This window comes from Lepus europaeus, chromosome 5, assembly GCF_033115175.1.
Source record: "Lepus europaeus isolate LE1 chromosome 5, mLepTim1.pri, whole genome shotgun sequence".
NCBI classification, from domain to species: domain Eukaryota; kingdom Metazoa; phylum Chordata; class Mammalia; order Lagomorpha; family Leporidae; genus Lepus; species Lepus europaeus.
This window is the reverse complement of record NC_084831.1, coordinates 16,561,551-16,583,908: the sequence shown is the minus strand read 5'-3', so window position 1 is coordinate 16,583,908 and position 22,358 is coordinate 16,561,551. Positions and strand designations below refer to the sequence as shown.

Genomic DNA, 22,358 nt, shown 5'->3' with positions numbered 1-22,358 from the left:
CCCACTCCAGGCACCCAGGAACCTCGAAGGGGCCTTTGTGCCTGGGAAGTACTGGGTCGGCTGGGGAGGGCGGGGGGTAGGGAAGTGGGCAAGGACTTGCGGCCTCACAGCCCACTTCCGGCTCAATCTGTTGCTTTCAAAAACAGTCCTGGGGTGGGGGGTGTGGAGTGTGGGGTGGGATGGATGCTCCTCCACCTTGGTGCCTCCCCCTCCCCATTGAATCGCCGGAGTCTCTGGATGGCCAGATGGCCCCGTGGCGGTTGGCTTTGGTGAGGCCTGGCAGCAGGTGGGAGGTGGGAAGGATGTCGATGAAAACCGTATAAAAAATGCAGAAATGTGCATATAAAACTCGCCCTTGGTCGATTGCCTAAGTCAGTATGCAGAAAGCACCTTCTTCCTGGAGAAGGGTCGGTAAGTCCTCAAAAGGTAGCAAACGTCAAAGTGTCACTTCATTGTCATTAAAAAAAAACACCCCACAAACCCCCCAACCAAAACCACCCGTGACCAAAATTCCCCACCCCCACCCCCCACGGAGTCCACGCGGTGCTGTCAACAAACCCAGTCGCAGGATCCACCCTCCTTGGTGGCAGTCGTAGCTGACGGCAGTGACCGCAGCAGCAGGCCTTGGCTGGGGGCTGGTGGCAGCTGCGGCGGCGGCGGCGCCGGGGCTGCCGGGTTGTGCACGGGGTCTGGCCGTGGAGCTGCAGACCTGGCGTGGAGGGCGTCTTCAGCAAAGCTGCCCTTCCCCCTCTGTGCCCGGGGCTCTCCCCGACCCCGGGGAGGACCAAAGCCCCCTGTTTCAGCCCCAGGAACCAGCAGGAGAAACAGTCTCTCGTTGGAGTTTCTAGAATATTCTCCAAAGACAGAAAAAGTCTCTGCTCAGTGGCAGCAGGAATGGATTTTTCCAGAGCAGGCCCCGGGGCGGCTGCCTGTCCGCCTGCCCCCGGGGACCTGGTGCTTGGCTGTGTCGTGAGCAGCCCCAGGACACGAGAGGCGGTGACCCCGGCTCCCCGGTCCACATCTGATTCCTGAAAGTGCCCTCGGCTCTGACCAGGTCACTTTCCCACAGGGAGACGGAGAGAAACTGCTGGTCTCTGGCTGGACAGACTGCGTGCACCCCCCAAGCCCTTGTACGCTTTCTCCAAGAATGGTCATCGCTTTCCTGATGAGAATCCACTTTGAAAAATAGTCCTTGCGTGTCCCGCCCCTCCAGGACCTATTTCCTTTTTATTTTATTTTTTCCGATTCCCTTATTTCCGTCGTCCGAGTCGCGCGTGTTCTCGGGGACGTCTCGTGGCTGCAGCGCTGCTTGGTCCTTCCCGTTGCCGGCGGCCTCCTGGCAGGTGGCGGACCCTGCAGTGGACGGAGCGCCAGGGGGGCCGGCGGCGTGCGGGGCGGAGGGGGCAGGGCCTGGAGGAACAGGTGCGCCGAGGCGGTGACCGTCAGACCTCCACAGACTGAATCTGGTTCATCTGGGCCCGCATCACCTGGATGCTGTTGAGGATTTTTTTCTGGTGGCCAGCAAGCGTGACCCCCACCCGGAGAATGTCCCTTTGGGAGAGAAGCATGTGTGTTAGGGATGGCTGGGGGTGGTGGCAAGGGCTGGGCTCCCCATAGAGCTGCCTGGGGTGTTGGGATGGGGGAGTTGGGTTGGGTGGCCAGGGCTGCAGCCTGGACTGAGTCAGGCCACCTGGGACCCCCTCTGCCCTCTTCCCCGGGGACGGGAGGGGAGCTTGCATTCACAAAGCACCACTTCCTGCCATCTCTTTCAGCTCCCTGCTCACCCCCAGTTTACAGATGAGAAAACAGAGGCCGGGGGAGGTGCTGGGATTTGCCCAAGGTCACACGGCCAGGGGGCGTGACTCCAGAGTTGGCCATGTCACCCCTTGGTCCCCATGTGCCGGCTGGGACACGGCCTGTTCCTCACCCTCTGGGGCCCCCCGCTTGGCTGGCGGGGCGGGTGGGAGTGGGCGCTGACGGCACAAGTGGAGGTATTGGGCACTTACTCCATCATCATCTGCGACACGACGTCGAAGGAGGTGAAGCCGGCGTTGGCGAAGCTCTCCTTGTACTGCCCCATCTTGATGGCCTCCAGCCACTCGTCCACCGTGTTAAAGCTGCTGTAGTCGGGGACCGTGCGGTCCAGCAGCGGCAGGTTGATCCTGGGGTGACAGGGATGGTCAGGGCCCGTGCCCACAGAGGAGCGGACACACCTGCGGGCGTCCTGTGCACGCGTGTTATCTACTTGCACCAATGGAGTGGGCGTGTTTGTGTTTCTGTTGTGTGTGGATGTGCGTTCGAACTTGTGTAAGTGTGCACATGGTGCGTGGGTGTGCAGGACTCGAAGCTGGGGCAGCCTGCTGGCCCTGCTGGGCCGCTGGACCTTAGGAGCGAGAGGGGGCGCTGCTTCTCCGCGGCTCTGACTTCCAGGAGGTGGGATTCCAGCGGTCACTTCCTGCTCCTGCCCCAGGGCCACTCTCAGTCCTGTTCCACTGGGGTTTGTGCTACAGGAGGCTGCATCCCCAGATAAACTGGTGGCAATGGCTTCCCGCCTGGCAAGGAGTGAAATTGACTCTCTGGAGGTCAAGGTAGCCTTATCCACTGAGTCAGGAGGGGCTGAGACAAGGGCGTGGCAGGCGTGAAGATCTCTTGGCCCCCAGAGCTCAGTGGAGGGAGGACTTTGGCCGAAGGAGTCTGGCACAGTCAGCCCTGGATCCTGGGGACACACACCTGGCTATGCCTCAGGAACCTGGGGGACTGTGGAGCCGAAGAGTAGGAGGGGGCAGGGCCAGTGGCGGGGCCCGTGGCAGCCGCCCAGGGTGGGCAGTGGTGAGTGGCGGCCTGGTGCAGCGTGCCCCAGGGCCCGGGGAGAAGGGAAGCTCCAGTGAGCCTGCGAGACTCCCCCTACCCCCGGACGAAGCCCAAGCTTGGGACACTGACCCGAGTGTGTATGGTGACTGTGGACTTCTGAGCGGGCCATGCGTGCAGGTGCCTGTGCCTGTGAGGAGTGTGGTATCGCTGAGTGTGAGGAAGCAGGGGTGTTTGGGCCTGAGTGTGCGTCCACTGCATCTGAGCATACGTGTACGTGTGTGTGCATGTACACGGCTGTGTCAGTGAGCGTGCAAATGCAAGCTAGAGGGTCCAGGACGCGCGTGAGGGGAGTGATGAGCCCCCAGCTAAGACTCCGAACTCTTTGTTAGTTTTCTTAGCTGCTGACCCAGCTTTACAAGGGATTCCCCCGCCACCCACGGTGCACGGCCCTTCTCCTCTGACAGCAGAGTGCTGCACCTGCCTGCACCCCCAAGCCCTGCTGGTCCTAGCCTTCCCCTTCCTGAGCGGCAGTGGGGGGCACCTGCCAGGAGCGGGACGCAGCCGAGGCCCAGTCAGGGCCCGGTGGTTCGGGGCGGGGGCAGAGCCGTACCCGGAGGAGAGGGGCGCCATGGCTTTGAGGCTGTTGGGGTTGCGGATCATCTTGTCCAGCGTGTTGACGATCTGGCCGAACTTGGGCCGGTGGTTGCGGTCCTTCTGCCAGCAGTCCAGCATGAGCTGGTGCAGGGCGCTCGGGCAGTCCATGGGCGGCGGCAGCCGGTAGTCCTGCTCGATGGCATTGATCACCTGGGGACAACACAGGGGCCGGGTGCATCTGAGGAGGCCTGAGCTCTTGTGTTGCCATGGCAACCGCCTCCCCCTCCTAGAGAGGGCCCCAGAGTTCGGTCTGATCCCGTGAGCTGGCATCTGGGTGCTCCGCCAATCTTGGGGAATCCAGTGCCCTGACCGTAACCTCTGCCCAGGGCCCCAGGCTGGCCCTCCTGTGCCCGCCCCACAGCTGCACCCTCCTTCCCCTGTGTGAGCCCTGACCTGGCTTTGGCGGCCCTGAGGAACCCCACTCTGGCCCCTGCTTGACCCCAGGGTGGCTACACTCTCTGTGTCAATGCCATTGACGGGTCCCCTGTCGGGCCCCACGGCACAGCCTGCAGCCTGGCTGGTGCCTCCCGCCACTGCCTCCCTTGCTCCTCCACCAGGGAGAGGAGCTCGGACCCCACGGTGGGTCTGTCCCGTCCCTCCTGGCCGGGCTGCCCCGCACAGCTCCACGGTGGCTCCCGGCTAGGAGGCATCTTCAGGTCTTCCCGTCTGCACATTTGCCAATGAAACCCCTTGGGCTGACTTTCAGACAGCTTTGACCCCCGCCTCCCTCTCTGCCCAGCACCCCAGCATCCTCCCTCACAGCCACCTCTGGGCCTGGCACAGACTGCTCCCCCTACCTGGGAGCCCCCACTTCCCAAGCTCATCTGCCACGTGGGTCGCACCTGTCGTGTGAGGACTTCCCGGCTGCTCCTGCCCATGCTGCCCTAACTTCTGTGCTCTCAGAACCCAGCCCTGCCTCCTCCAAGTGAGGCCAGTTCTGGCCACTGCTGACCCCTGAACAATCGTGGCCTCCCAGGGAGGCGGTGAACAACACCTGGGCTGGCCGCAGGTGCACACGTCCTGAAGGCCTTATCCCCACCCCTGCAGGGCTCACGTCCTGTGCACGCACACATGTCGGCTGACCTTGGGCTGGGAGCTGCACTGGCTACCAGGCCTGCGGTCTCAAGGGTCCTAACTCCCATGCCCCAGGACAACAGGACAAGGCCTGGAGGTCCCCACCCCCCAAAATCTGGCTGGCTGGAAAGGCTCCGCCCACCCCCTCGGAGACTTACGTCCTGATTGGTCATGTCCCAGTAGGGCCGCTCCCCGTAGGACATCACCTCCCACATGACGATCCCGTAGCTCCACACGTCGCTGGCTGAGGTGAACTTCCGGTACTGAATGGCTTCTGGGGCCGTCCAGCGGATCGGGATCTTCCCACCCTGGGGGACAGGACAAATGGCTGACAGGTGGGAAGCTGACCTGTGTGGCCTCCTCTCTCAACACTCCCCCGCCCTGTGCCCTGTGCTGTGCCAATCTCAGGAAGCAGCTCCTGGTTCCTCAAACTCTCCCTGTGCTTCTGACCACTGGACATTTGCACACACTGCCCCGTCCCACTCTGCCACCCAGACACCTCCTCACCCACACGTCCCCTGGAAGCCCTTCCCTCGTGTCCCAAGCTTGGGCACTCAAGGGCATCTCCTCATTGCTGCTTGCTGCCTCTCCCACTGCGTTCCAGTCACACAGGCTGGCCGTGAACTCCCGGCACCTACAAACTTCCGCCGGCGCATCAGCTCTCAGCTCAGCTGCCGCCCCTCTGCCGGGCCTTCACCTGCCTCCCAACACCGCTCTGCCTCCCTGTGCCGCCCCACCAGGCCGAGAGCTGCAGGAGGGCAGGGGGTGATGGTTGATGGGGCCTCCACGGGGTCAGGGCCGGGTGTCTGGCAGGAGCAGGTGCGGGCAGGGCTGGCTGTGGATGCGGTCTTGTCCAGCAGGGGGCGCCGCGTTCCCGGTCTCCATCTTACCAGGGCGCTGGTATAGGTGGGGTCGGACGTGTCGTCCTCCAGGAAGCGGGAGAGGCCGAAGTCGGAGACCTTGCACACCAGGTTGCTGTTGACCAGGATGTTGCGGGCGGCCAGGTCGCGGTGCACGTAGTTCATGTCGGCCAGGTACTTCATGCCGGCCGCGATGCCCCGCAGCATGCCCACCAGCTGGATGACCGTGAACTGCCCGTCGTTTTGCTTCGGGAGGAGTGGGGGAGACACGGGGTCAACAGCAAAGCAGGTGTAGGAGCCCCGGAGAGCCAGAGCTGGCCCCTGCAGCCCCGACTCTGGGTTCCCTGGGGAAGGACTCAGATGCCCGCCGACCTTAGTGAGGCCAACTTGGGGGTGGCGGAGAGAACATGGGCCTCAGAGCGGGCCTACCTGACCTGACTCTGGCCCTGCCCCTTCCTGGCTGTGCGACCTGGGACATGTGACCGAACCTCTCTGAGTTTTGATTTCTCATTTGTGTGTCTGATGGGGATAAACCATACCCACTTCCCAGGGCTGCTCCGGGTTAAACAAGAAGGGGCCTGGCACAGAGTGGGTGCTTCCCAGATGCCTGTGGCATGGCCGTCAGTCCAGAGCTCTTCGGCTAACTGGTTAACTGTGGTCCCCTGGGAGGGGCGAGGGACCTGGAAGTTCCATCTGTTGGTCTTGTGCTCTGGACTCTTTCCCCCGCCTAGATAGTTCTGGGGGTGGGGGCTCCAAGATCTGGTGAAAACTCTGGGGGAGGGGCCGGACACCTGGTTCTCGTCTAGGCTTTCACCTTGACCCCCTGGGTGGCGCTGGGCCACCTCTACCCTTCCCTGAGCACGTTTCTCCTGTGCTTCAAGACAAGGATGGCTGAGAGTGGGCACGAGAACAGGTGGCCAGCTGTGAGCCAACTCCGTAATCGGCTGGCCGTGGCTTCCGGGGGAACCATGCTGAGGATGCAGCGATTGCTTAGTGGGAGACAGTGCTGGGATTGACTAGCAATGCCTGCCATGGTAAGGGAATGGAAAGCGCGAGCCTGCAAGCTGTTCCGGACTTAGGGCTCTCCCAGGACCCCTGTGGGCTCTGACCGTCTGCAGCTGCACCATGGGGCCTTGGCGCTCCCTGCTTCCCCTACCCGGAGGAAGGAGTCCAGCGAGCCGTTCTCCATGAACTCAGTGATGATCATCACGGGTGTGCTCTTGGTGACGACGCCCTCTAGGTGGATGACGTTGGGGTGGTCGAACTGGCCCATGATGGAGGCCTCGCTCAGGAAGTCCCGCCGCTGCTTCTCCGTGTAGCCGGACTTGAGCGTCTTGATGGCCACGAAGATCTCTCTCTTGCCTGGCAGCTTCAGGTGGCCACTGCAGACCTCGCCAAATTCCCCTGGGACACACACAGCGAGAGGCGGGAGGCCACTGGCCAGGTGGAAGGGCCACTTCCCTCTACCTGCTGTGCAAGCGCCTCCCCAGCCCCATGCCTCAGTTTCCCCCTTCCTCCATCGGTGAGGTCGTTCTACCAGATGACCTCTCAAAAGGTCCTTATTCCTCGGTCATTCTGAACCCCCCGGTCTCGGAGGGTGCTCTGCGGCCCTTGCTCCCATCCGACCCTCTGCCCCAGGAGCACACCCTGGCCTGGTCTCTCCACCCCTGGCTGCGGCCTGCAGGGGCCACCTACCTGCTCCGATCACTTGCTCAATTTTGACACAGGAGATGTCGATTTCCTTGGCGAATTCCCGCACTGCCTCGTTGGGGTCCTCGTAAGTGAAAGGGTCGATGTAGATCTTCATGCCTGGGGTCACTGGGGGACAAGACCAGGCTCGGTCACATGGACTGACCCATCCTGAGTCACATGGGAAGGCAGAAGCCCGCCCCTCTGTGGGGAGAAGGACACTTCCTTGCGGCCCCCGGAAGAACTGGGCGACCCCCTCTCTCGGCCTCATTGGCAGGTGGGCATGGAGTAGCAGGTGAGAGGAACAGAGACCAGGAGAGCGGAAAGGAGGTGCTGGCTCTTGTTCCAACTCTGATTGACTGGGAGTGGCTTTCTGGGGCAGCTCAGTGTGTCAGGATCGACTAGCAATGCCTGTTGTGGGTGTGGACATTAGAAGGATAAAAATATGCAGAGGTTGGTGCCCTCCTGATGGAGAATCAGGAGTGCAAAGTAGAGGAAGAGGGGATCAAAGGGAAGAACCAGAACTACAATACAGAAGGGACGGGCATCTGGTGCGGCAGACACCAGCCTCCCCTATGGGAGAGCCTGGCTCTGAGTCCAGCCTCCATTTCTGAACCAGTTTCCTGCTGATGCACACCCTGGGAGGCAGCAGGTGATGGCTCAAGTGCTTGGGTCCCTGCCACCCATGTGGGAGACCCGGATTGAGTTCCAGGCTCTTGGCTTTAGCCTGGTTGGCCTCTGGCTGTTGCTGGCATTTGGGAAGTGAGCCAGTGGACAGAAGATCTCTGTGGCTTTCAAACAAAAATTTTAAAAGTACAGAAAGAACAAGCAATAGACAGTTGTGGTGGGGGTCTGGCCAAGGACAACTCCATCCTCCTCTCACGCAGGAGCCCCTCCAGGCTGTCCAGCCTGCTCAGGCAGCCCTCCCAGGGTCCGAGCACCCACAGTTCCTGGGACCACCCCCTGTGTCCATTAGTCAAGTCTAAACCTTCCTGGACCCCTGGTGCCCTGGAGATCAGCAGGAGGCTGGGCATGGGGCATACTGATTTGATTCTGGATCCCATATAGATCTTTGTATTTTTGGTGCTGAGATACAAGGAGGTAACCAGGACATCAAAGACCCAATTCTGGCCCATCACCCGGCAGGAGGCTCTGCAGGAAGGGACACAGGATCCTCCCACATCCCCCTCCCAGGTAACTGATCCTCTACGCCCACCCCTTCCGGCCCCTCCCAGCCCCGAGGCCTTCCTCTGGCTCCCCAGCTCCTTGCTCACTTCTCCTACTGCTCTGAGAGCTGTCACTTTGGAGGGAGCAGCCCTAGGAGCTGGAGCTGGTATTTCTGGGTCCCTGTAAGACACTGCTGATCGGTGATGTGAGGCCATCAACCTTGCTCAGTTGTGTGACCTTGGACCTGTTAGCCGACCATGCTCAGACTCCAGTTTAGACATTCCAGGAATGTAGGAGTTGGAGCTTCTAACTGGCCCCCTGCTTGTTTTGTAAATAAAGTTTTATTGGAACCTGGCCCTGTTCATTCCGTTGCCTGTGGCTACTTCCATGCTGTAATAGCAGAGTTGCTGTGAGAGCAGAGGCATCCGCCCCACAAAGCCCTTACAGGAAAGACTGCAGGGTGGGCAGGTGGCACAGTGGGGACTCCCGCACCCCACAGGGAGGTGCCTGGGCGCAGTCCACCTCCGCTTCTGATCCAGCTTCCTGCTAACGCGCACCCAGGAGGCAGCAGGTGATGGCTCAAGTACTCGGGTCCCTGCTACCCACGTGGGAGACCTGGATTGAATTCCAGGCTCCTGGTTTTGGCTCGGCCAAGCTCCAGATGTTGCCCAGACATCTGGAAAATGAACCACAGGATGAGAGATCTCTCAACTGTCTCTCAGCATTAACAAAACCACCACCCTGTGTTTAGGAGAACGTGTTTAAATCCTCTGATGTTAGGACTTGAAATTCTCCCACAGGCTGTCCGGTTACGCAGTGGCTAAGATGCCGCTTGGGATGCCCACGTCCCAGATCAGAGCGCCTGGTTCAAGTCCTGGCTCCGCTTCTGATCCAGCTTCTGGGAGCAGGCATCGGATGATGGCTCAAGTGCTTGGGCTCCTGACATCCACGGGGAGACCTGGACTGACTTCCGGTCTCCCAGCTTCAGGCTGCTGTGGGCATTTGAGCAGTGATCCAGTGAATGGAAGATGTCTCTCTCTGTCACTCTGCCTTTCAAATAAATAAAAATAAAATCCACCCCTGAGCGTGGGTCTCTGGATTTTTCTTTGCTATGCAAGGCACCCATGTAGGATCCAAGCCTTTCCAGCAGCCTCCCGGAAGCCCGAGACCCAGCAAACCTTCGAGGTGGGGTGGGGGTGGGGGTGCCTGGGAGCAGGGGAAGGCGCACGGATCAGCTCTCTCCGTTCTCCCTTGCCGGGCGCACAACAGACACTCCGCGTCCGAGAAGCTGAGTCCAGACAACCAAGACAGGCCATCCACAACAGCAGCTGCCACCCCAGCCTCTGTCTGTGCCCCACGCTGTGCCAGGTTCCCTAAACGCAGACGCATCTCATTGCTTCCTTCCAGTAACTCTCGGAGAAAAGGATCACTATCCCCATTTCACACACGGAGAAGCTGCAGCTCAGAGAGGTTAAGACACCTGGCCAGAGCCACACAGCCAGCAAATGGCACAGCCAGGGCCGGAACCCAGGGCCAGTTCTCTTGGTTCCTGGGCTCGTTGCCTCCTGGGTGGTGCACAACCAGGATCTGGCCATGCCGTCTTCTCCTGGGGGTCCAGCCATGACTCCCTCTTTCCCCAAGTGCTGAGCTGGGCAAGCCGCTCCCTGGAGATGCTCCTGTGTTTTGCTCAGACCCAGTGCATGGTCTGTGGTTCTTGGCAACTGGCTTTTGTCCTGTCTTTTGAAAAAAAAAATATTTCTTTATTTGCAAGGTAGAGGGTTGGGAGGAGAGATCTTCCATTGACTGGTTCACACCCTAAATGCCCACAATAGTCAGGGCTGGGCCAGGCCAAAGCCAGGAGCTCAAAACTCCATCCCGGTCTCCCCAGTGTGGTAGGGGCCCAAGCATTGGGCCATCCTCCACTGTTCTCCCAGCCACATTAGCAGAGAGTGGATTGGAAGTGGAGCAGCTGGGACTTGAGTTGGCGCCCATAGGAGATACTAGCGTCACAGCCAGTGGCTTCACCTACTGCGCCACAATGAGGTCCCTGCCCTCTCTGTTAATAGAACTGGGGGAGGCCCCTTCTGGTGGCCAGCTAGGAAGGGAGGGCAGGAGGGCGTGGGTTCAGGGAGCCCTGGGCACGCACAGCGGGAGCTCAAAACCAACTTGGGGGCGGGGGGCAGTGCTGTGGCATAGGGGGTAGGGTAAAGCTACTGCCTGCAGTAGCAGGATCCCATATGGGCACCGGTTCAAGTCTCAGCTGCTCCACTTCCGATCCAGCTCTCTGCTATAGCCTGGGAAAGCAGTGGAAGATGGCCCAAGTCCTTGGGCCCCTGCACCCACGTGGGAGACCTGGAGGAAGCTCCTGGCTCCTGGCTTCGGATCAGCGCAGCTCTGGAAGACCTCTCTCTCTGCTTCTCCTTCTCTCTCTGTGTAACTCTGACTTTCAAATAAATAAATAAATAAATCTTAAAAAAAAAAAAAATCCCCGTGTGTGGGATATTTCCACGCTCCACCTATACCTGGGGGTGTCTCCAGGAAATTCTAAGGGCCTTTGCTTTAGAATGTTGGCTCTGGACTACGTGGGTCCAAGTGGTTTGTAGCAGGGCTCTGTGAATACATGGTGTGTGTATGCTCAGTGCTCTGTTTTAGGTGCTCTGTAGCTCTGACCCAGTTCCTTCTGCCAACAGTCCTGCCAGGTAAATGCTACTGTTGGGCTGAACCTTATGAAACTGTCGCCACCCACAGTCTCTGGCCTACAGACATGCTTTTATTTGGTACCAGCTGGCACCACCCCCTTTTTCCGGATGAGGGCACTCTGGCGTAGGAAGGTAACCGACTTGCCAAAGGGAAGAACAAGCCAGGGCCAGCGCCATGGCTCACTTGGTTAATCCTCTGCCTGCGGCACTGGCATCCCACATGGGCACTGGGTTCTAGTCCCGGTTGCTTCTCTTCCAGTCCAGCTCTCTGCTGTGGCCCGGGAGGGCAATGGAGGATGGCCTGGGTGCTTGGGCCACTACACCTGCATGGGAGACCAGAAGGAAGCACCTGGCTCCTGGCTCCTGGCTTTGGATCGGCGCAGCTCCGGCCATAGTGGCCATTGGGGGAGTGAACCAGCGGAAGGAAGACCTTTCTGTCTCTCTCTCTCACTGTCTATAACTCTTTCACAAGAAAAAGAAAGAAAGAAAGAAAGAAACAAAGAACAAGCCAGGCAGCAGTGGGGTGGACACCTGGGCCGTCTCCTAACCGGTCTCCTCCTTAGCCACCAGGCCACCAGCTGCTCCTGCTTCCCCGGCCTGTGTCCTGGAACAGGGGGTGAGCCGCTTGTGTGTGGAGCTCGCCGCCGGCCTGTGCCCAGCCAGGCAGTTTGCCGAGCTGGGCCCTCAGCAGTCTACAGACGACACTGGAGACACCGGACCAGGTTTGGGTGATTCGTGGCTGCCAGGCCGTAGCGGGGGAATTCAGGAGGAGGGAGGGGGAGGCAGGCGTTTGGAGTCCTGGGTTTGAATTCTACCTCTGCCAGGGACAATGCTCCCGAGTCAGCTGCTTTATGAGTTTGAGTCCAGGATCGGCCACTGTGTTGAGCCAGCTGGAAGCTCTTGGGCGATTAACCTCTGTGCCCCACTTTTATTATTTTAATTTTTATGCATTTATTTTTCTTTTATTTGAAAGGCAGGGAGGGAGGGAGGGAGGGAGAGAGAGAGAGAGAGAAGCAGAGACAGATCTTTGATCTGCAGGTTTACTCCCCAAATGCCTGCAACAGCCAGGGCTGGGCCAGGTCAAAGTCAGGAGCCAGGAGCTCCCCCCGGGTCTCCCATGTGGGTGGCGGGGGCCCAGGGGCTGGAGCCATTGCCTGCTGCCTTCCGGAATGTGCGTTCACAGGCAGCTGGACTGAAGAGGAGGTGACTCCAACCCTGTGCCCTGGTAGGCGAGCAGGTGTCCCAAGCACTGTCTTAACAGTGCCCAACACCCACCCCATGCATTTTTTTTTTTACCAGCTACAAAGTGGGTGTAAAAAAACAGTCCCTACCTCACAAGAGGAGTGCAAGGATTAAATGGGGAATCTTTTAAAGGGCTTGGTAGCTGGCAAATAGCACTGAGAAAGTGCCGCTGTTAGAAAGACGAGGTGGCTACCGTGAAATATTATTACAAAGCACTTCCATCCGTCTCATCCTCGGGACCCATGAAAGAGCTGTCGCTCTGGCTACTCCCGGTATAAAGCCGCCAGGGCTCAGAGGGGCGCAATGCCTTTCCCACAGTCCCCAGCGGGCCAGCGGCAGAGCAGGGGTGGGAAGCCTGGCTCTCTCTGGCTCCACCTCTGGGCACCACAGGCCCCGGGATTGGCTCAGCAGCCCCTGCGGTGGGATGGGAACCAGGCGACCGTGTGGGTGGTCACACACCTGTGGGCCTCGGCACCTCCTCGGCCCTGGCCACGCAGGGTCGCTGGCCACGTCGGGATCACAGGGCCGGCAGTGCTTTGAAAAGAACAAAGTCTCCTCAGAGCTCAGGTTTCAGCTCGGGGCCCAGCGAGGTCTGCGGACACATCCCGGGGGCTATTTTTAAGATACATCGCTCCTGCTTTCTCGTCCCCGGCTCCCGAACGGCTCCGGCGACAAAGCGGGGGCCCCTCTGGGTCTAGCTCGGGGGAATGCGGACAGCGGGCTCCACACCCCGGCTCCTTCCCTGAGCAGCTGAGCGGCCTCTGTGCCTCAGTTTCTCCTCCGCAAAGGGGAACTTACAAAGAGTAAACGAATAAACGTGGGCAAAGCCTGGAAACAGTTCCCGGCACGGGGCGTGCCCGGAACACGGGCAGCCACGGCCAGGAGCACGATTTTATCCCTTGTGGAACTGGAGGGGGCGATGGGACGGACGACTTACTTTTAAGGCACAGGCGAGTTTTATTTCTGGGTACTTCAAGGTGTCCATCTTAAAAACATTTTTTCAAAAATTTATTGACTTGGGAGAGAGAGGGAGAGTGCACTCACATCAGCTGGCTCATCCCCAGATGCCCACAGACGCTAGGAACCTGGAAGGCAACCCGAGTCTCCCGCGCGGGGGGCAGGAGCCCAGTCCTCGGGCCTTGAGCCATCACTGACCCCCCCCTCCCCGGGTGTGCGTTAGCAGGGAGCTGGGCCAGGAGGGGAGCCGGACTCCAGCCCAGCCGCTCGGATGCGGGATGCGAGCGTAGCTCACCGCAGGCCACACCCGGCCCCACATGTCCAGCTGTTCCTTGTGGGCCTCCCGCTGCTTTTCAGCTCTGAGAGCCCTTGTCCCGTCCCTGTCTGCGATGCCATTCCCTGGGCCGTCTGGTGGACATTGGACCCTTTAATTGCTCTCACACGTGCATCCCACATGACTTTACGGCCAGGGGTTTTACTTCCCGTGAAGCCTCACCCCGAAGCTTCAAGTCTGGACCTGGTTGGCTCTGTTCTTTCTTGCGCACCCCACATCTGCTCCTGCAGCAAACCTAGGGGTTCTGCTTTCAAACTGTATCTCAGGGTCCAGCCGCTACCGTGACCGCGGCCATCGGGTCTGGCCCCAGATGATTCGGTCCCCTGCTGTCTCCCTGTGTCAGCCCCTCCCAGGCCTAGGCCAAGGTCCTGCCCCGGCTTGGTCCCGGTCCCACTGGCCTCTCTGTACCTAAACCCTGCCAGGCAGGCTCTGGCCTCAGGGTCTTGGTATAGGCTGTTCCCTCTGCCAGAAATGCTCTTCCCAGGCTCCTTTGTATCTTTGTTCAAACAAAACCCTCACAGTGAGGTCAGCAGTGGCTCCCTCCAGGCCTCAGCCACACTCTGCGCTCACCGTCTTCCCCACCTTCCCCATAGCATGGTATTTTGGAAACAGTAACCACGCTGGCTGGGTCCCGGGGTCGCTCTCATTCCTGGTCCCTCCCTCTAACAGGGGTGGGGAACCTTTTTCTGCCAAGGGCCATTTGGATCTTTAAACGTCATCTGCAGGCCATACAAAATGTTCAACTTCAAAATTGGCCTGCTGCGGCTGCCTCGGTGGGGCCAGCCCCACTGACGCCATGGGCCTCATCGGCTTCCCCAGCCCGGCACCAGGACACTTCTACAGAGCCTGGGGTTCTGTGTGTCGGGCATCCCCGGCTTCTAGAACCGGGCCTGGCACACACAGAGGGGGACAGCGGCCCTGCGGGGCCCTAGGGCACCCTGCGGAGGACAGATGGACACGTGCGATTCCTCTTTGCTGAGAGAGAGGAGGCAAGGACCGGGCTTTCCCCTCCAACGTGCGCCCCGGTGACTGGTTCCGCCCAGGCCGCATGAAGAGTGGCATCCGGGCGTGAGCTGCACTTCTCTTGGGCCCTTCGCATGCACAGTTCCTGCATTGCTGGTGCATTCTGCAAGGTGCACCCATGCCTGCCCCGCGCCAGGCGGATGCAGGGGCCAACGGCGGGCGTGGTTCCTGTCTCAGGGACCCCGGCTGTGCCGCTCAGGGAATAGGAAAACCGCCGTCCTCGGCAGCACAGCAAGAGGAGGCCCAAGCCCCAGGAGCCCCGAAACCTGATGGGGGCTAAGGTAGGAGTCAGGGAACGGGTACGGTGGGTGGGGCTCCAGGAAGAGGAGCAAGCGTGTGCCAAGGCCAGGGGGCCAGCATGAGCCTGGAACATCTGGGGAGCAGCTGGCCATTCCGCCTGGCTGCCCTCCGGGGCGGTACGTACTGTGGCCGCTGGTGTAGTGCTGCAGCTTGTCCGTGTACTCCGAGTCAGCGCGTTCAAACCCCCGTCTTCTGGAACAAGAGCAAAGGGCTGGAGCCACCTGGAGGCGCCCGGGGAGCTGGGAGCCACAGCAGGTGGCGGGGGTGGGGGGGGCAGCCCCGCGGAGCCGTACTCCTGCTAGAAGGTTTTCTGCCCCTTCCTGGCAGCCTAGGTCCCTACCCCCCTCCCACCTCAAGTCCAGGCTCACTCTTTCCTGGCCCCTGTCCAGCTGAGCCCCTTCCAGGCGGCAAAGTCATCGCCCAGCCATGGCCTCTGTCACCTGGCCTAGGGTCCAGTCTGTTCTACAGTGGGTCCCTTTTAAGGAGAAGTCTCTTTTGTGGGAGCTGGAGAGGGGTCCCCTCCCCGCCTTGCCAGCCGCTGGGGGCGCTGTCTCCCCTGCCTCCTGTCTAACCCCCCCATTGTCCCAGCAGCTCAGCAGGGCCCTGCAATAGTGCAGAAAGTGGGGTGACCCGTCCACCACCCCTGTAGCCCCAGCATCATGCAGTCTGCCCTCCAAGCTCAAGTGCTTGTGTCGCTGCAGGCTGGCCCTTTCATGGGTGGACTTGTCCCGGGCATCTGCTACAGCGCGAGAGGAACAGCTGATGGTGGCCATCTAGGCAGTGGCACGGGAGGGCTCCCCTGGCCCCAGCAACACTGGGGATGCCTCCCGCGGTCACAGACGTGGACCAGGAGGGGCCGGGCCGAGGCGAGCTCCATCTTGGGCAGCCAGGCCCGCAGCAGGCTGGGGACCCCAACCCACCTGTTGCACACGATGGCTATGACAACCACAGCAATGAGGAAGACCAGGCCGGCGGCCGAGGAGCCGATGATGAGGGGCAGCTTCTCCTGGATGCTCGTCTGGTACTCAGCTGGGGAGAGAGCACAGCGGGGCACTGTCACCTTGCTCCGGAGTCCTTCCACCCGCCCCCAGCCTGCTCCTGGGGTCTCCTGGGACCCCCAGGCTCTGTTCCTATTCCCCACACAGGGCCTGTCTCACACCCATATGGAGAGCAGGCCATCACCCACTATTCACATGTCACCTTGGACATGTCCGAGGACAGCTCCAGCCTCAACTTTTCATCTCTCAAATGGGTGTAATAATATGCTCAGCTCATGTTTGGTAGGAGAATCAACAAAAACAGCTGACACTTGGAGTGACAGGGCAGAGGAGACCCCTGGGTTGGAAGCCCCAGGGTGGAACTTGCGCAAAGTCATTACCTGTCTGTGTCTTGCTCTCCTTGTCTACAAAAGGGGATTATGATGGCTGTCACACAAAGCACTTAGAACCCAAGCCCCCTGCAGATGCGCCCAGACGGCAGCGGAAGGTGGCCCGAGTGCAGGCACTGGTGCTGCCCATGTGGGAGACCCAGAGGGCGGTCCAGGCTCCTGGCTTTGGCATGAACCAGCCAGGGCCATAGCAGCCACGCAGAGAGACTAAACCAACAGATGGAAGACCTCTCTGCATCTCCCTGTATGACTCTTCTTAAGATAAATAAAGCAATCTTTAAGATTAAAATGTTTGTTTTGCTGCAAACAATTTTGCGATCCATGCATATGAGGGCCTTCAAAAAGTGCATAGAAAGGCAAATTATGAAAAAGCAATTAGAGGGGCCTGCGCTGTGGTGCAGTGGGTTAAAGCCCCAGTCTGGAGTGCCAGCATCCATATGGGTGCCGGTTCTAGTCCTGGCTGCTCCACTTCCGATCCAGCTCTCTGCTATGGCCTGGGAAAGCAGTGGAAGATGGCCCAAGTCCTTGGGCCCCTGCACCTGCGTGGGAAACCTGGAGGAAGCTCCTGGCTCCTGGCTTCGGATAGGCACAGCCCTGCCCGTTGTGGCCAATTGGGGAGTGAACCAGAGGATGGAAGACCTCTCTTTCTCTCTCTCTCTCTCTCTCTCTGCCTCTCCTTCTCTCTGTGTGTAACTCTTTCAAATAAATAAATATTTTTTTTTAAAAAAGCAATTAGAAGTTTTTTTGTTTGTATTTTAATTCCATTTTGCACCAGCTCTTGATGCCCCCCCTCCAATCTGTCACCTATCCTGTCTGATTCTTGCACCAGTCCGGTGATGTACTTCCCATGATTGCCCGCTTAGGAGGGTCAGGGTTTGCTGGGGTCACAGTTAGGAGGTGCAATCCAGGCCTGCTCGCCCCAAGGCCAGGGACTTAAATGAGATTATACATCGGGTGCACTTAGCATGGGTCTGGCTCTTACAAAGCACCTGGTTCCTTCCCAATGCCTTCAGCACCATCAGAGCTTTGGATCCTATTGTTGCCACTGGAACTGGAGCTTGCAGGTTGGGGACGAGGTCAGCTCTGTGTCCTTAGCACACGGCAGGGCCTCAACATGTACTTGGTAAAGGAATACAGAAAGGCTCGTGGGACAGTTCCCCAGGCCCTGGTCGGCAACACTCATCCCACGTGGGGAAGGATGGCGGGAGGTGAAGCCGCTGGCCCGGGGAAGGGGCATCTCACGGAGGAGGTGAGTGTCGCAGCCATTGGGGGGATTGGAATGTGGGGGGCCAGGCACCTCGGAAAGCTTCGGCCAGACAAAGGCCCAGGCTGAGAGCTGCCCCAGGGCTGGGTGGCCCGTGGACATGCAGGCAGACTTACAGCAGCCAGAGCCATGCCGTGCCCACTACTGGTGTCAGCCACCTGTGCACGGGACCTAGCGCCACCCTCTAGTGAGGGTGATGACGGTGAGCCAGCTGTATCACTCCCACTTGTAGACAAGAGCACTGAGGGGCGGAGAGGTGAGGTGACACGGGGCAGAGACAGCACCAGGACCTCCGCCCGCCTGGCGTCACAGCTCGCATTGTTTAAAACTATGCTGCTCCTTGTATAGGCATCCCATATGGGCGCCATTCGAGTCCCCGCTGCTCCACTTCCGATCCAGCTCCCTGCTATGGCCTGGGAAGGCAGTGGAAAATGGCCCAAGTCCTTGGGCCCCGGTACCCACAGGGGAGACCCATTAGAAACTCCTGACTCCTGGCTTCGGATTGGCCCAGCTCTGGCCATTGCAGCCCACTGGGGAGTGAACCAGCGGATGGAAGACCTCTCTCTCTGTCTCTAACTCTGTTTTTCAAATAAACAAATAAAAATCTTAAAAAAAAAAAAAAAAAAGAACTATGCTGCTCCTCAAAGACTGTTAGAGCAGGAATGGTGCTTAGAGACCCTGTAGTCCCAGATGGGGAAACACACATCACAGTCGGGCTGCAGCCTCCCATGGCCCTGCCCGGGGTAGACATTACTAATCCATCCCAGCACTTCTTCTGGCAGAACTCAGACATGACTTCAGACTTCTTAATCCCCCTTGCAAGTCACTGGAGCCGAGCATGGATAAAACAGGCTCACTCTCTCAAATCATATGAGAGATAGCTTTATAAATGAGAGAGATCTGATCTACGGGACAGAAGTGACTTCCTCAGCGTGGCCCTGTGAGTTAGGGCTGAGCTCCTGGAGGCCCGGGAAAGGATGTGGTCCAGCTGCTGCCATGGAGGCAATGGAGGCGCCTGCATCCTTTCTGGGCCACCGAAACAGGGCCTCCGGGGACGGCTGTGCAGGCTGCACACTGCACAAAGGTTCCCGAGCTGGGGGAGGGGTGGGCGGGGCAAGCACTGGGCGCCAGGAGAGGCAGCGCCATCTCCAGCTTGCACGGAGAGGCCTCGCGGTGGGGGCGGTGGCGGGCTGGCTCACCTTCCGTCATGGTCTGGAAGTACATCTTGCCGCTGTAGCGCCCGTAGCCTGCCACGGTGCGAGCCCGCACCTGGAAGACATAGATGGCGCCGGCTTTGAGGCCTTGCACAGTGACCGTGTTGGTGGGGCTTTTTATGGCTGTGGCGTTGAACTCACTGAGCTCCTGCCAAGGAACAGAGAAGGCGGTTAGTGAGGCTGTCGCCCCGCCCACAGTGGGCCCGCAGCACACTGCCCGCTCCTGCCGCGCGGGGCCAGGCCCGGCCCTCGCCCTTCCTGTAACAGAACGGCACACCCGTGCCTTCTGCCCTGTGGCTCGGCACCGCTGCCCACACAAGTGGCCAGAGCGCACTTCTCTGCCACACGGAGGTTGGACTCGGCCAGGGGCCTGCTCTGGCCACCGGAACACGCTGGCAGCCACGACGCGAGCAGAGGGTGCCGACATGGCTGGGTCTCTGTGCTTCTGCCGTCTGCCACGAGCTGGGTCCAGAACAAGAAACACGTGGAGACCTTGGGCCACCTCCTGCGCTGACCCACAGACACGAAGCCACACGCAAGAAAACAGCCGCTTGCAAACCACGGGGTTCGGGGATTGTGTGTTTTGCAGCAGCCACTGACGGATGCGCACACGTGGCATCGTCTACGCACGGACCCTGGCGGCTGGGCTGCTTTAGAGCAGGGAGAGGGCCCATGGTAGGCGCCGTGGGGATGGGGCCGGGCTGGGTGTGCATGGTGACTGCTCAGCAAACCTGCCCCAAGGACCCTCTTCTCCCTGTGGTTCACCCAGGGCCGAGGCACACGCCCTGGCTTCAGAGAGCTCAGCCTAGGAAAGCAAGCCATGCGGGCACCTTCGAGAACCCTCATCCGGAAACACGAGCCTCTGATCGTGCCTGCCGGCTACGGGGCCCTCCAGGAGCCATGGAGGCTCAGCACAAGCAGCGTTATTACGGCAGGAAGGCTCCCGGCACAACCCGGAGCCCGACTTCCCCGGGTTCAAACCCAGCTCCACCCCTCGGCCATCGGCGACCCCGCACAGTCCCTGCACTTCTCTCGTCTCTTTTTCAGGGGATCCCAGCAGGAGCCCCCTAGAGGGGCGGCTCGGAGATAAAATGAATCGGCTCATGCTGGTGACTGCTCTCTCTTAGAGAGCAACCAGGAGTCGCCTAGGCAAGGAAGGACGTTCCTGGTGGAGGAACAGCAGGTGCAAAGGCAAGGAGGTAAGAGTGAATCTGGGAAGCGGGGCTAGAGAAGGGGCTGTGAGAACTTCTCCTCTGCCCCCACACCAGGGGGAGGCACGGATGGCTCGTGGGGGGCAGCAGCACACAGGAAGGCCCTTCCCTGAGTCAGATCAGTTGCCCCCTCCTCCAGGAAGCCCCCTTGACTTCCCAGCCAGATATGCCTCACCCTCCTCTGTGCCCCGAGCACTTGCTGTGGGTGCTGTAGAAAGGGGTTCCTGTCTCACTCCCTGACCCCAGGCCAGGGCTCATCTGGTCCCCTTGACTGTAAGCTCATGAGGAAGCGATTGTGCTTTGTCCCTTGTGTCAAGCACAGGGTCCTGTGACAGAGTCCTTTCCCGATGCCCACAGGGGAAGGCCAACTTCTGGCCTGGCATCCACACCCATCTGAGCTGCCTCTGCCAGTCACTCCTGCCATGTGCCCCGTGTCCTCCTCTAGGCTCCAGCTGGCCCTGACTGCCTGGAACACAGGGTGCTGCCCAGCTGAACATGAGATTCAGATAAATAAGAAATAACGTGTTAGTGCAAGTCCGCCCACGCGATGCTCGGGGCTGACACACTGAACATCTCTAGCAGGCAGCCCCGCCTTCCCCGGACACTCTCGTCCCTGTCTGAGATACTCCTTCCGCCTCTGTCTGGCAGCTCAGCCCAAGCTATCAGCTCTGGGGGGAAGACGGCCCCGATGTCTACACCAGGGCTGCCGGTCCCGTGTCTCCTTTCCCATTGACTGCTCTGATACACCTGCCTGTCTTCTCGAAGGCTGTGACTTCTTTAAGACCAGGGAGCACATCTCATTCACCTCCAGGTGCCCAGGCCAAGCACACAGTAGGTGCTCACGATTGACATAATAATGAATGAACAGTGAAACTTTTCCAAATTTACAAACCCTGGGCCGCAGTACCAGACTTAGCCACTGGGTGCCGCTGTCCAACATGGGATTTGCTCTTGCGGGAAGAAAGGGGTTGGGTTCTGCGAACAGGACCGGTGCCGGCTCAGAGATGCAGGAGGTGCCAAGTTCCCCAGCACTGGGAGGAGATGAGAGGCCCCAGAACCAACCGGAGCAGATCCCTCCCCTGAAACCGGGCATGGGATGGAGCCCGGCGTGGGAAGCTGTTTCACAGCCCAGTTCTTACACTGAGTTGCATGGTGGTCTTGGGGAAGACCACCGCTCCCCTCCCCCAAGTCTCTGGTTTTTACTAGAACATTCAGTGTGGACCTCCCATGGCTGCCGTGAAGGTAAAATCGGATCAAACAGTGCCTTGTGCCTTGGAGTTCAGACGGGCACTGTCTCTGGAGTGCCTGAATCTGCCCAGGGAGTAAATCCAACGCCAACTGTGCGCGCCCTTGGTCTGAGTCTCTACCCCGAGACCTAGAGGCAGCGAGGCGCTCACTGGCTGACGTCGTGAGCCCTCTGAACCAGACTTCTCGTCTCTAAAATGGGGTCACGCCAGCAGGCCCCATACGGGATGGTTGTGAAGATTCACCAGGAAAATATGGGTAAAGCTTTTGAGCACAGCAACTCCACTCATGTGTGTTGGCTGTCACCATACATGTCAACACAATCATGTGTGTTAGCTGTTGCCACACATGGCAACACATGTCATGTATGCTAGCTGTCACCATACCTGGCAGTACACGTCACATATGTATGGCAACACAGTAACATATGTTGGCTGTCACCATACATGTCAACACATGCAACATATGTTGGCTGTCACCATACATGTCAACACATGTAATGTGTGTTGGCTGTTAGCATCAACACCGCATACAGGAAGTCCTCCCAGGGTTCAACAGATGGGTGAATCTACACACGTGGGGAAGGGGCGAGCAGCCAGATTGCTCCAGGCAGATCCGAGGGTGACAAGAATGCCGCCTGGGCTGCCCAGCTCACCCCCGCCCTGCTCATTCTCTGTCCCTGTCGGGAGGGCCTTCTGCTCACGTCTGCCTGCCCAGTAGACACCTCTGTCGAACACGCACTGGCATCCAGGACCAGCGCTGTGGCTCAGCGGGTTGAGCCACCACCTGCCACGCCAGCAGCCCACATGAGCACCTGTCCCGGCTGCTCCGCTTCCGATCCAGCTCCCTGCTAATGTGCCTGGGAAAGCAGCAGAGGATGGCCCAAGTGCTTGGGCCCCTGCACCCATATAGGAAACCTGGAAGAAGCTCCTGGCTCCTGGTTCCAGCCTGGCCCAACCTTGGCTGTTGTAGCCATTGGGGGAGTGACTCAGCCGATGGTTCTCCTCTCTCTGACTTTCAAATAAATAAATAAATAAATAAATAAATAAATAAATCTTTAAAAAGACACTGAAACCGAGACTCTCCTCCTCGAGCGCCCGGGGAGCTGAGTGCAGCCCGCACCGCTGTGCTCTGGGGCAGCTGCCAAGGAGGCCACGTCCCCGGGGACTGCGGAGCCGAGGGAAACAGCCCGTGCCGGCTCTGCCGCGAGGCTGACACTGTCCATCA

At 59.5% G+C, this 22,358-nt stretch overlaps 1 protein-coding gene across 3 annotated transcripts in view; it reads right to left on the bottom strand.

The window, feature by feature from the left end:
- Positions 1-533: 533 nt before the first annotated feature.
- Positions 534-22,358, bottom strand: part of EPHB2 (EPH receptor B2) — a 170,959-nt gene continuing 149,134 nt past the window's right edge. The window contains exons 7-16 of one of the 3 annotated variants that reach the window (XM_062190599.1): positions 18,661-18,823; positions 15,731-15,839; positions 14,935-15,002; positions 7,095-7,217; positions 6,556-6,803; positions 5,430-5,645; positions 4,698-4,847; positions 3,422-3,615; positions 2,007-2,162; positions 534-1,551 (exon numbers count right to left, since the gene is read on the bottom strand). In XM_062190599.1, the coding sequence (XP_062046583.1) occupies positions 1,443-1,551; positions 2,007-2,162; positions 3,422-3,615; positions 4,698-4,847; positions 5,430-5,645; positions 6,556-6,803; positions 7,095-7,217; positions 14,935-15,002; positions 15,731-15,839; positions 18,661-18,823 (1,536 nt within the window). In that variant the 3' untranslated portion in view covers positions 534-1,442. The remainder of the gene's footprint in view (positions 1,552-2,006; positions 2,163-3,421; positions 3,616-4,697; positions 4,848-5,429; positions 5,646-6,555; positions 6,804-7,094; positions 7,218-14,934; positions 15,003-15,730; positions 15,840-18,660; positions 18,824-22,358) is intronic. The other 2 variants (XM_062190600.1, XM_062190598.1) reach the window with 2 other exon arrangements.